This window comes from Nyctereutes procyonoides, unplaced genomic scaffold (genome assembly GCF_905146905.1).
Source record: "Nyctereutes procyonoides isolate TBG_1078 unplaced genomic scaffold, NYPRO_anot_genome, whole genome shotgun sequence".
In the NCBI taxonomy this organism is placed as follows: domain Eukaryota; kingdom Metazoa; phylum Chordata; class Mammalia; order Carnivora; family Canidae; genus Nyctereutes; species Nyctereutes procyonoides.
Window position 1 is genome coordinate 25,598,558 of NW_026575020.1, and position 11,112 is coordinate 25,609,669.

Below are 11,112 nucleotides of genomic sequence, written 5' to 3' on the forward strand. Positions count from 1 at the left end.
GTTTTCACCCTTTGATGATTTGAAAATCATATTTTCTGCCCCTGTATGGGACAAATATCTAATCTAGTGCTGTTGCTTACAACACTGTTAAAGTGACTATTTTTGTAAGATGACTAATTTGGGGAGAAGGAGTTTCATGTCTTTTTTTTTTTCTTTTTTTTCTTTTTTTTTTTTTAATTTATTTATTTATGATAGTCACACACAGAGAGAGAGAGAGGCAGAGACACAGGCAGAGGGAGAAGCAGGCTTCATACACCGGGAGCCCGATATGGGATTTGATCCCGGGTCTCCAGGATCGCACCCTGAGCCAAAGGCAGGCGCCAAACCGCTGCGCCACCCAGGGATCCCAGTTTCATGTCTTTTAATTTAAAAAGTTTTAAGTGGGGCAGCCCCGGTGGCACAGCGGTTTAGCGCCGCCTGCAGCCTGGGGTGTGATCCTGGAGACCTAGGATCGAGTCCCACATCGGGCTTCCTGCATGGAGCCTGCTTCTCCCTCTGCTTGTGTCTCTGCCTCTCTCTTCACTCTCTCTGAATGAATAAATAAGTAAATCTTTAAAAAATAAAAAAAAAAGTTTTAAGTGTCATTTTTTTTAAGATTTTATTTTTTCATGAGAGAGAGAGAGAGAGAGGCAGAGACACAGGCAGAGGGATAAGCAGGCTCCATGCAGAGAGCCTGACGTGGGACTCGATCCCAGGTCCCCAGGATCACACCCTGGGCTGAAGGTGGCTCTAAACCGCTAAGCCACCCAGGCTTCCCTAAGTGTCATTTTAAAAAGTATTATTGCCCACTTTATTGAATAGAATATTGTCTAGAAAAGCACTTTCAACTTTTTAACATAGCTGTTTAACTCCTAGTGTGTTGATACGGAGCTATTTTGAAATTAACATTTTATATACTGTAATTTGCCTGGGTCAAACAGCTGTGTGGGAGCCAGGATGAGATCCCAGGTCACCTGTCGCCAACATCCAACATCCTTGAACTTGGAGGAACTCAAAAAAGGTTTAAGAAAAAAGATTTCTTTCTGCTTTTCAAACTATAGTGGAAGGAGAGTATCTTAAAATTGTACTTCTAGCCTGTATCCCCTATCAGCAACTCAAGACAAATGTCTAATATGTCATTGTCTAAATGCATCAAAGATACTCTTGGTTATGTTTAGAGGTCAAAGCCTATCCTACCTGACTGAAGAATTTTGAACATAAATATACTACACCATTCCACAGCCCAAGTGGTGATGAGCTAATGCTATCACTTACATCTCAAAGATGCCAGCTGCAGAACAAGGGTTTTCCTGTGTGTATGTGGCCAATTAATGACTTTAATTGCTACTATGTCTACAGATATTTGTTCTTAATGGTAGAGGGAGACAGAGTTGCTGAGTGGTGAGGCTATGGAATAAATAACTGAAAGGGTGACATTTATAGATTAATGTGCATGGCTTCCGCACAGAGTTGTGTACTAGAGGAGCTCTGAAGACGAGTTATTTTCCCTTCTGTTATATCTTTTACGTTATGAAGTCTAAAATGGGCATTATTTATACTGTCATCTCAGCCTGTGATGGACTAGGAAAAAAAGTATGGCATAAACTGCACTGATTTGGGTTCTGGTCTTTAGTTCTATCACTAATAATGGTGAAATCTTAAAGCCATATCTTCTCTGACCATCATTTATTAAGAACTAGGAAAGCAGATGGGTTTTGCCCAGAACAAATGAACCAGTGTGAAAGCTATATTAGCTGTAACAAGATTATTGAGTATGTGTATATGCACATGTGTTTGGGAAGGAAGTGGGGTACCTCAATTGGGTAACCCAGGACCCAGCTCATATAGGCCCTTCCCAACTTTGCAATGGGATAACTGGAACTTTTGGGCCTTATTAGAATTGGGGAATACATACATACATACATACATACATACATACATACATAAAAGAATTGGGGAATACATTCTGATCTGAAAGCTGATGCCATCCCATCATAGGGGACTTTGAGCTCCAGTTGACAAACTAAGCAAACTTGGGAGAATGGGATATCACCTACTTTTACTATTCATTATATCCTAACAAACCTCTTAAATTAAGACCTATTGGGGTGCCTGGGTGCTCAGTTGGTTAAGCGTTCTACTCTTGACTGCAGCTCAGGTCATGATCTCAGGATCCTGAGATCAAAGCCCATGTCAGGCTCCCTACTCAGCAGGGAATCTGCTTCTCTTCTCACTCTGCCCTTCCCTGCCACCCTGCCCCACTTCACTCTCTAAAATAAGTAAATCCTTAAAAGAAATAAGTTAGGGCCTATTTATCATCTCGTCTTTTCCTATGGAACAGTTTGTAAAATAACTTTCCCAAAGTCATACAAGTCGCAGATAAAGTAGAACCTAGAACCCACATCTCCAAGCTACTTCAGTGTTCTATACTTAATGCCCACATTACTAACTGCTCAATGGGAAATATCTCTATGTAGGTACCATTGATGATCAGGGAATTTTGAGCTTGCTGGGAAATTATTAGCCCAGAGCAGAAGGCCTGGTTGTTGATTAAACAGCTGCCACTGGTTAGTGTCAGGGGACACAAGGCTAGATGTACAGGAGTGAAGCAACAGCCGGTGAATAGAGAATGTGCGGGGAGGCGTTGTTAACTCCGCAGGTAGGTAAGCATGCATGGCTCAGTACACATAGGACTTCAGAAGACAAACAGTGCCTTTGTTTCTGGAGATTTAAAAAATAATGACATTCCATTGTTGCAGGGAGAGTGCAATTTATTATTCAGAGGCAAAGAGGTTGGAGAGAAATTTTTGTTCAACTACACTAGTGATAATAAGTACTAGGGTATTACCTTAATACACAGGAAGGCTGGAGGCAGAGGGGCTAGAGATTTTTATCTTTGATGTTAGTGTCTTTTGTTTGTTTTAATGAAATTCCACCTTTCCTTCAAACTTTTAGTTCTTCCTGGACATTTCAAAACCCTCTGGTCACTTTGGCAAGGTTATTTTAATTAAAATCTTTATGTCATCTCCCAGAATCTGGATCAGGTCTGTGATCTCCTTGATTCTCAAACCGACCAAAAGTCTTTACAACCCACTGAGCTCATTAGCATTATTTTAGTTCACTGACTCACAGATGAGAAAAGACCTATCAAATCTAGGTCACCCTTGGGACATCTGGCTGGCTTAGTCTGTAGTGCATGTGACTCTTGATCTCAGGGCTGTGAGTTCAAGCCCCACGCTGAGCATAAATCTTTTTTTTTTTTTTAAGATTTTATTCATAGAGACACAGAGAGAGAGAGAGAGAGAGAGAGAGAGAGGCAGAGACCCAGGCAGAGGGAGAAGCAGGCTCCATGCAGGAAGCCAGACATGGGCCTCTATCCTGGGTCTCCAGGATCACACCCCAGGCTGCGGGCGGCACTAAACTGCTGTGCCACCGGGGCTGCCCCCCACGTTGAGCATAGAGCTTACTTAAAAAAAAAAAACCTAATTTAAGACACCCTTATTTCTCGGCGTATGTCCCCACCATCATGTGTGCCAAACAGCAGTCTAGCTTGCATGTCCCACCAGTGAGATGGAGATTCCTGCTTCCTGAGGTGTTCATTATGTCTTCAGGCACCCGCTGTGTATAACTTCACCATCTTGCCAATGGTGGTAACTAGGGAAGATTTTTGATGCCATCCTTTGTGGCTTGGCTAGAGAATCACAAATACTCACTGGCATTCTTACCAGGTTCTACTCAAGTGGCCAATTGTATCTGCTTGTTTAAGCAGGGAGAGGAATTCATGCTGAAGTTCATTTCTAAAGGAAGATACCTTGGCACTTAGGGTGGCTGACTGACAAAAGATCTGTGGTCTAGGTGGAAGATACTCAGACAGGAACTTCTGACTCTGGGGTAATTTTGAGGCTGTATATAAAGCCATGCTGACACTTCCTGTGTCAAGACCTTTAAAAAAAAAATAAATAAAAAAAACACAGTACTGAAGCCTTAGAAAGGATACCTTCACTCAAAACAGAGATGATAATCTCCTCAAGGTGAGGATCTGGTACTTTGTTCTGCATACTGTCGTCTCTGGCCAAGCCACCCTAGAAACCTAGGTAAATAACGTAAAATACTAACTCTCTAAGAGAATTAAGTTATAGTTAGCACAGTCTTAGGTCTCAGATCAGAAGCCTTCAGAGGCAGTCCTTTGCTTCCTGCATTCTGACCCAATGGGAGAGAGAGAGGACCCCGTCTCCTTCTGAGATCATGCCTCCTCTAAGCCATTGCGTTTTGGGTTTTTTTTTTTTTTCCTCTGACCACTTGAAGGTGGTTATAAATAATTAAGAGGCCAAAAGGAAGGCAAGCAAGTGAATGAGGACTGTGAGGATCGCTTAAAAGACTCAAGACCTGGAAAACCAACTCAGTCGTCCTTCCTTGGGTTGTCTTACTTTTATTTTGTTGTTTGTTTCTTGTTTCCTCAAACTCAAATTTAGGATTTTGTTCAAGGACACATATTCTCTCAGAATAGTGTGCCTGGGGTTCTTCCAGTGGGTTTTGTATGCTTAGCTGTTCACCAAAGCAGAGCCAATACAGGTGATTCCTTCAGTGTTAGACTGAAGGTCAGGGTCACCCAAACCTGCTTGAATGGGAACTGCACATTCTTGGCAAAACTTGCTTGAAAAAGCAGCATCACTTTCATCACCATCGGAAGATGAGAAAGAAGCAGCTTCCTGAGACTGGTTATAAACTCACATGGCATGAGGGATACAGAGGAGAAATCCTTCAGGGTCTAGGGATTAGGGCCTTGGGTCCAAGGGAATGAATGGAGCCTGGGCTGTAACTGAATGAAATATGTTACAGGTATATAGGCACACCCCACCCCTGCAAGCTTGCTTTTTTGTAGAAAAGGAGAAGACCAACCACAATTTCTCCAAAAGCTATTACCTTAAAGAACCAGAGTCCCATGGTATCTGGCCTAGAGAAACAATCCAAAGTTCAGCCGTTGAGGGCCCCCCATAAGCCGCAGGTTAAAAGCCACTGGGCTGCTTCCCACCTTGCAGTCAGTTCTGAATGATCCTGGGGTCCTGCATGGGGGACTGCAGCACCCTAACTAATTGAAATCCCCACTGTACCAGATGCTGGGGGGAGGGTGGTTGCCAGATGTCAGCAATTCTTCCTCCACAAGCCCTGTAACAAGACTGTAAACCAGCAGTAGAACGGCTTCTTTAGATTTCAGTTCTTGTTATTTCTCCTGCTCAGAAAGGGTAAAGTATGTCAGATGAGTAACGTGAAGGAGGAGGAGCAGGACATGAGGAAGGAGGGAAGTGATTTTTTTTCATGACAGGATAATGTGCCTTTAATACAATTGAGTGTTGCCTGCATTTCAAGTGAGATTCTAGGATAGTTCAGAGTTTCTTCCTATTTGATCTAGAAGAACAAGGCTGGACTAAGATTATCCAAACCTGAAGTTTCAGCCCCGGACATTCCTCATACTGAGCCATAGGACATGGATTTTGAGAAATATCTCTCCTCTTTAAAATTGCTTTGCTGTTTCTGAGGCCAGGAGGGAGCTTTCTGTCAAAACAGGTATCTTCTTAAATGACAGATTAAAATAAAACTTCAGAGCAAAGCTCTTAGCAACACATAGAACCAGATGTCCTAGTGTATTGTTTAATGGCCTAAATCAAACCAGGATATGCGAATCAATCTGTACAATGCTTTGTTTTACTCTGATCTTCAGCATTATTCCTCATAAAACCAAATACCATAAAACAAGTCACTGAGTGGCCAGGTCCAAGAAGCAGCTTTGTCTACATCTAGATGGATGGCCTTTTGAATAAATTGAGCAGAAAAAGTGTGGTAATGTGAAATATTCATAAATCACTGAGTAAGCACTAACTAACCTCTTGGAACTTTTGTTTTCTCTGGTCCCAGCTGTCTCCAGGCTCCGGAAAAAAAAGCAGCTAGTCGTAGTGTCAGAAAAGAGGGAAACCAACTAGAAAATACCAAAGATACCAGGTTTATACTCTTTACCACTTAGAAAAAGCCCACATGGCAGAAGAAAAACAGCTTTAGTTAGGACTCTCTGGTGTAATCTCCAGGTACCGGAGGGAGCAGCCAGAGTGCCTGAGAGTCTGGCTCTTTGAGCCAGGGTCTGGCAGGTCCTGTGTGCAAGGACTTCCTCTTCCTAAAATCGTCCTTAAGATCTCTCTAGGCTTGAAGTCCTACCTGAAGCCCCAGATCAGCCCAACCGAGACCTGGGGAACGAGTCTGAAAGATAGGACCTCAGTCCTCCAGACACAGACGTATGCTCTGTACCTCGTCACCCTCACCAACCCAGGCTCAGGACCACACTTAACTGCCTCCAGCACCTTTCTCACACTCACGCAAGACTGACGCACCACACCATGATCTAGGAGCTCATTTCCACAGCTGTGACAGCATGAAGTCAGCAGAGTGCCACAACCACAGAGCCCAGTGAGGGAAGTGGGACCAAGACACAAACATCCTGTCCTCACGACATTGAGTGGCTCCAATTCAAGAATCAGGGTCACAGAGCTGATTATTTATGTGGGACAGAGCTTCCCAATGACATGCAGAAACCCATTTTCCCTACAATCCTTGCAAGTGACAGAGCATTTTCTCCTGAGTCCATAGACTCAAATGGTGCTATTCTTGGCTTATAAGGTCGGTGACAGGAGAGAGTGACAGTGACAGACCAGTTGCTGACCAGGAAGAGTTGGAATGTGTGGAGCTAAGCCTGAGGTAGGAGTGTCCTCAGGATAACGTGAGCACCAGCTCACTGGAAGTTCCATCTCTTTCCACAAACCAGTTTAAGAGAGAGGGGGCTGAATCAGTGGCAAAGAGCTGGCCCTGCAGTCCCCTTCCCGTGCTCACGGCCGTGTCAGGACTCTGGCATGTCCAGCCCTGTTCTTCCGTGCAGGACTGGGGGTGTTTTTGGGCCAGGTCTCACCTCGTATACGATCGTTTCCAGCTAAAGATCTCCTCCAGATGGGAAGAGGGAGAGACCTCCCGCTTCTGCAGGGTTCCCCAGCGACGCCGGCCCCCTAGGAATGAAGCCCGATGCCTGCTCAGCCCCTTCATCCTCTCTTCTGTTCGGAAGAACTCTGTCAAGGCCCGGAAGTACTCCAAAATGACCTCATGGCTCCAGGCTGGCAAGGGCTCCTGGCGCAGGAAGCCACAGTGGCCTCCGTGGTGACTGAGCAGCAGGAAGAAGTAGGGGTTGCTGTGGAAGAGTTCCGTCGGCAGAAAGTGGTCTGGGGGCCCGCACACGGGGTCGTCAGCACTACAGATACACAACACGGGCACGGCCGCCTCATCCACATCCCGGAGGGGGTCGTTGTGGTCCCAATAGGTGTCCCAGCTGATGGGGAAACTCTTGGTGTGGCAGAAGAGGGTTTCCTCAAACTCTCGCAGAGAGCGGCTCCTGAACAGTTTGTGGGTGTCCACCGTGTCCTGGAGGGCCGAGGCGTATCTGGCAGCAAGAAGTGGAACAGGGAAGGTAGGAAATGATAGAAGAATGAGAAAATGAATCGACAACAGAAATTATAGCAGCCTGCAGACCAGGTTTCTGGTCACGGAGGCATTCTTTGGCCATATGGTATTTTTGAATTCCATTTTGTTGTCATCACTTGAAGATTTTTTTTTTTTTTTTTTTTTTTTAGGTAATTCTATGCCCAAAGTCGGGCTCGAACTCACAACCCTGAGATAAAGAGTCATACCCTCTACTGACTGAGCCAGCCAGGCATCCCTTTGTCATCATTTAAAACCAGGAGATTTCACATAAAATGCAGGTATTTGGGTTCTCTAGGGAAATGGAAAGGTCTGGCAACATGGGCTGGCATTTCTCAAGGCAACAAGGGGGCATTTCTTCCCTCATTTCTGTGTCATGGTTCCTACTAGGCCTTGTGTTACCTGCTTAGCCCTGGGGCAGGAAATGACTTTACAGCTGCTGATCTATAGTGACAGCTCTACTCCTACCCTCAACTCCTGACCCTCTATAGGCAACTTGCTTTGAACTGAGCCCCTCCTGGAACACCCTGGCTCAGAAATTCCAAACCTGCAGGTGACATCCCCCCTATCGTCAACATTTTACTTCAGGTTTATTAGTCTGTTTTTTAATTTATTTTATTTATTTATTTTTATGATATTAGTCTGTTTTTTAAAAGCTAACATGCTGTCTAGATAATAGCAAACAAGTGTGACATTGAGCAGTAGTACAGGTATTCCTAGAGACGGCTGAGCAGCAGCAGAAGAGGCTCCTAGGAGTATAATTATTTTACAGGGTAAGTTGTAAAATGGGAGCCTGAGAGCCACTGCTCTGGGGAAGAGGGGCATTTTTTTTTTTTTTAATTTATGATAGTCACAAAGAGAGAGAGAGAGAGAGAGAGGCAGAGAGGTAGAGACACAGGCAGAGGGAGAAGCAGGCTCCATGCACCAGGAGCCCGATGTGGGATTCGATCCCGGGTCTCCAGGATCGCGCCCTGGGCCAAAGGCAGGCGCCAAACCGCTGCGCCACCCAGGGATCCCAAGAGGGGCATTTTTGCTCTTTCCACTTCCATGGAGAGAGTCTGGCACAGGAGGTCAGGATGGGCAGCTAGTGCTTTGAGTGAATTGATGCAGACTTAGCCAGTTGCATTTGGATGTGCGTCTCAGCAAACATTCAAAGAGGCTTGCCCTGAGTTTTCCATCCCAAACTTCCTGGGCAGGACAGACCCTAAAGGCCCAGATTTCCTCTCCACTTCCCTCACCTTATCGTCTAGCTGGTGTTTAGGGTCAACACTGGTGGTTGTCATTTGGGGATGGAAACTAGCAATGAAGCCAAATAAGAACACTTTGTCTTGGACTGCTCAAGTTCTGGGCTGCTATGACAGCCCTTTGGGCTATTGGTGAGTTCAGGGCTTGACCTTCTCAGAGCACAATGGGGGCAAAATCACACACCAACAGATTTCCGATTCCTGTCACCTCCAGGCTGAGACACTATATAAGGAAATATTCTAGACAGATAATCAGTTGTAATTGCTTCCAGAGCCCCATTGCTGATTTGACAAACTGTGGATTAAGCGGTGAATGCCAGGGGCTGCCTCTGCTGCTGGTGGGGCAGGTGCTCAGGACACCCCGGGGCTGAGATGAGGCCCGCGGGCCCCAGGGCAAAGTTCCTGCTCTAGCATAATGATGCTGAGTCCGACCACGGCCCTTAAATCTGCTCCCCTGGTTCTGTCTAGACTCGAGGGTTTTTGGACAGCTTCGCAAAGCGTTTGCCTCAACTGTCCTGAACCGTGTGATTCGATACGGTATCCTCGTCAGCCCAAGACCCCTCTTTCCCACTTGGCCGCCCGCCTGCGGCCACCGTTACCCACCTGCTGAGGGCGATCTTCTGGTGGAGCAGAAAGCCCCGCTCGTAGGGCCAGGGCAGGCCGGCCTCAAACCACTCGCGGCAGCGCAGCACCGGCGAGATGCACGCGGCGCCGGTCACATAGCTGGAGGAGCCGCACTCTCCCAGGTAGGACAGCAGAAGCGCTGAGCCGGAGCCCTCGCTCACCGCGAACAGAGGGGCAGCCGGGTGTCGGAAGCGGATGTAAGTGACCGCCTCCTTGAGGTCGGACGGGTCGCCGAAAGGCTGCAGCCGGGGGCTGACCAAAGGGCAGCCGTGGTGGCCGCGCCGGTGGAAGATGACCGGGTAGTAGCCGCGCTCCAGGGCGAGCAGGCAGAGGCCGAGCACGTTGCGGGTGAGGCGCCCCCAGGCATTGGGGATCACCAGCAGCACGGCGGGAAGGCCCCCGGCGTTAGTGACCCGTCGACCCCGGGGGCAAGGTCCCACGACCCAGTCCAGGGCCACCAGCCCGTCGTCCGCCAACTGCAGGTACTCCCTGGCCAGCTCAGGCCCGGGCCCCACCGGCAGCACGAAGTGGCAGAGGGTCTGCAGGTGGGGCCCGGAGAGCCAGGAGCGCGGCAGCGGCTCCAGCGCTGTCGAGCGTCGCAAGGCGCTCAGCAGGCACCGGGCCAGCGCCGACGGTTTACAGATGAGCCTGCACCCGCCCGGCAGCGGCTCGCGCCCGTCGCTGAATCTGTCCGCGGCGCCTCCGCCGTCTGCCTCCTCCCGGTGGTCCTGGCCGAGGGCCCCCGGTACAGCACTCGCTCCGACGGCGCGCCGCAGCCGCTGGGCCAGCAGGCCAAGCAGGGCGAGCGCGGCCAGGAGCAGGGCGAGGGCGGCGCCCCACGGCGGCATGGCGAGGCAGGAGAGCCCCCCGCGGGCGGCGGGCGGCGGCGGCGGCGGCGGGCGGCGGGCGGCGGGGCTGCGCCCTTGGCGAGCTCCCCGCTCTACTCGCGGCTCCGCCCGGCCGCCGGCTGCAGCCCTGGGCTCTCCTGCGCAGGGGGTGGGGGTGGGGGCGGGGGCGGTGGGCGCTCCGGATTGGTCGTGGCCCTGCGGGAGGCAGCCAGTTCGGGCCCGGCTCCCCTCGCCCGCCCCCCAATCCCTCCCCAGGTCCTTTGTACAGCGATTGCGACAAGCTGGAGCAGAAGGTGAAAGGAGCCTAGGCCACACAAAAGGGCCGAGGACGCGCCAGCGAGCCGGAAGGGAGTGGGGAGGGCCGCGACCCGAGCAGTGGGGGTGTCGGCGGCCGAGAGCGGGGAGACTCGGAGACCGAGGATCGCGGCTTGGGGGTGCGCATCGGAGTCCCCGCCGAGCCCTCCCCTCGGCCCCGCTCGGTGTGTAGCTGAGCGGGGGCGGGGGGACCCTGCGTCGCTGCGCCCTCAGGAGCCGCGGTTGAGAAGTAGCCAAAGAGAGACGTGAATAAACCCCAGCTCCGGGAGCAGGCTCTCGGGCTCCCGCGGGGCGGCTGCAGCTGCGGCCGGAGCCACTGGCCGCTCCTCCCTCCCGGGCTTGGCCGCGCTCTCTGACCTCGGTGTTTGTCTCGGCCCCGCGGGCACCCTCGACTGCGCCAGAGCCCGGCTGGGAGGGGGGTCGGGCTCCCGGCCAGCGAGCGCTGGGCGGGCGTCCCGCCAGACAGCGGATCGGCTGCAGGGGGCCCGGGCGCCGGGGGCTGCTAGTTCCCTGGCCTGCATCTGCGCGCCGGCCGGATCCCCCGGGAGCATGGGGCTCCCCAGGAGCCTGGATTCAGATAATGGAAATCC

At 50.0% G+C, this 11,112-nt stretch overlaps 1 protein-coding gene across 1 annotated transcript; it reads right to left on the bottom strand.

Annotated features, from left to right (window-relative positions):
- Nucleotides 1-6,502: 6,502 nt before the first annotated feature.
- On the bottom strand, nt 6,503-10,240 carry ABHD15 (abhydrolase domain containing 15). The gene is made up of 2 exons (XM_055335869.1): nt 9,339-10,240; nt 6,503-7,453 (listed from the first exon to the last, which is right to left on the bottom strand). Exons 1-2 carry the CDS (start codon nt 10,205-10,207, stop codon nt 6,928-6,930), a joined length of 1,395 nt encoding a protein of 464 aa, XP_055191844.1. The 5' UTR covers nt 10,208-10,240; the 3' UTR covers nt 6,503-6,927.
- Nucleotides 10,241-11,112: the final 872 nt, after the last annotated feature.

Excerpts from the sequence above, each read along its gene's own strand:
- ABHD15 (XM_055335869.1), bottom strand. The coding sequence starts at position 10,207 with ATGCCGCCGTGGGGCGCCGCCCTCGCCCTGCTCCTGGCCGCGCTCGCC. Across the intron at positions 7,454-9,338 it reads CAGAAGATCGCCCTCAGCAG|ATACGCCTCGGCCCTCCAGG; the intron begins GTGGGTAACGGT and ends TCTTGCTGCCAG.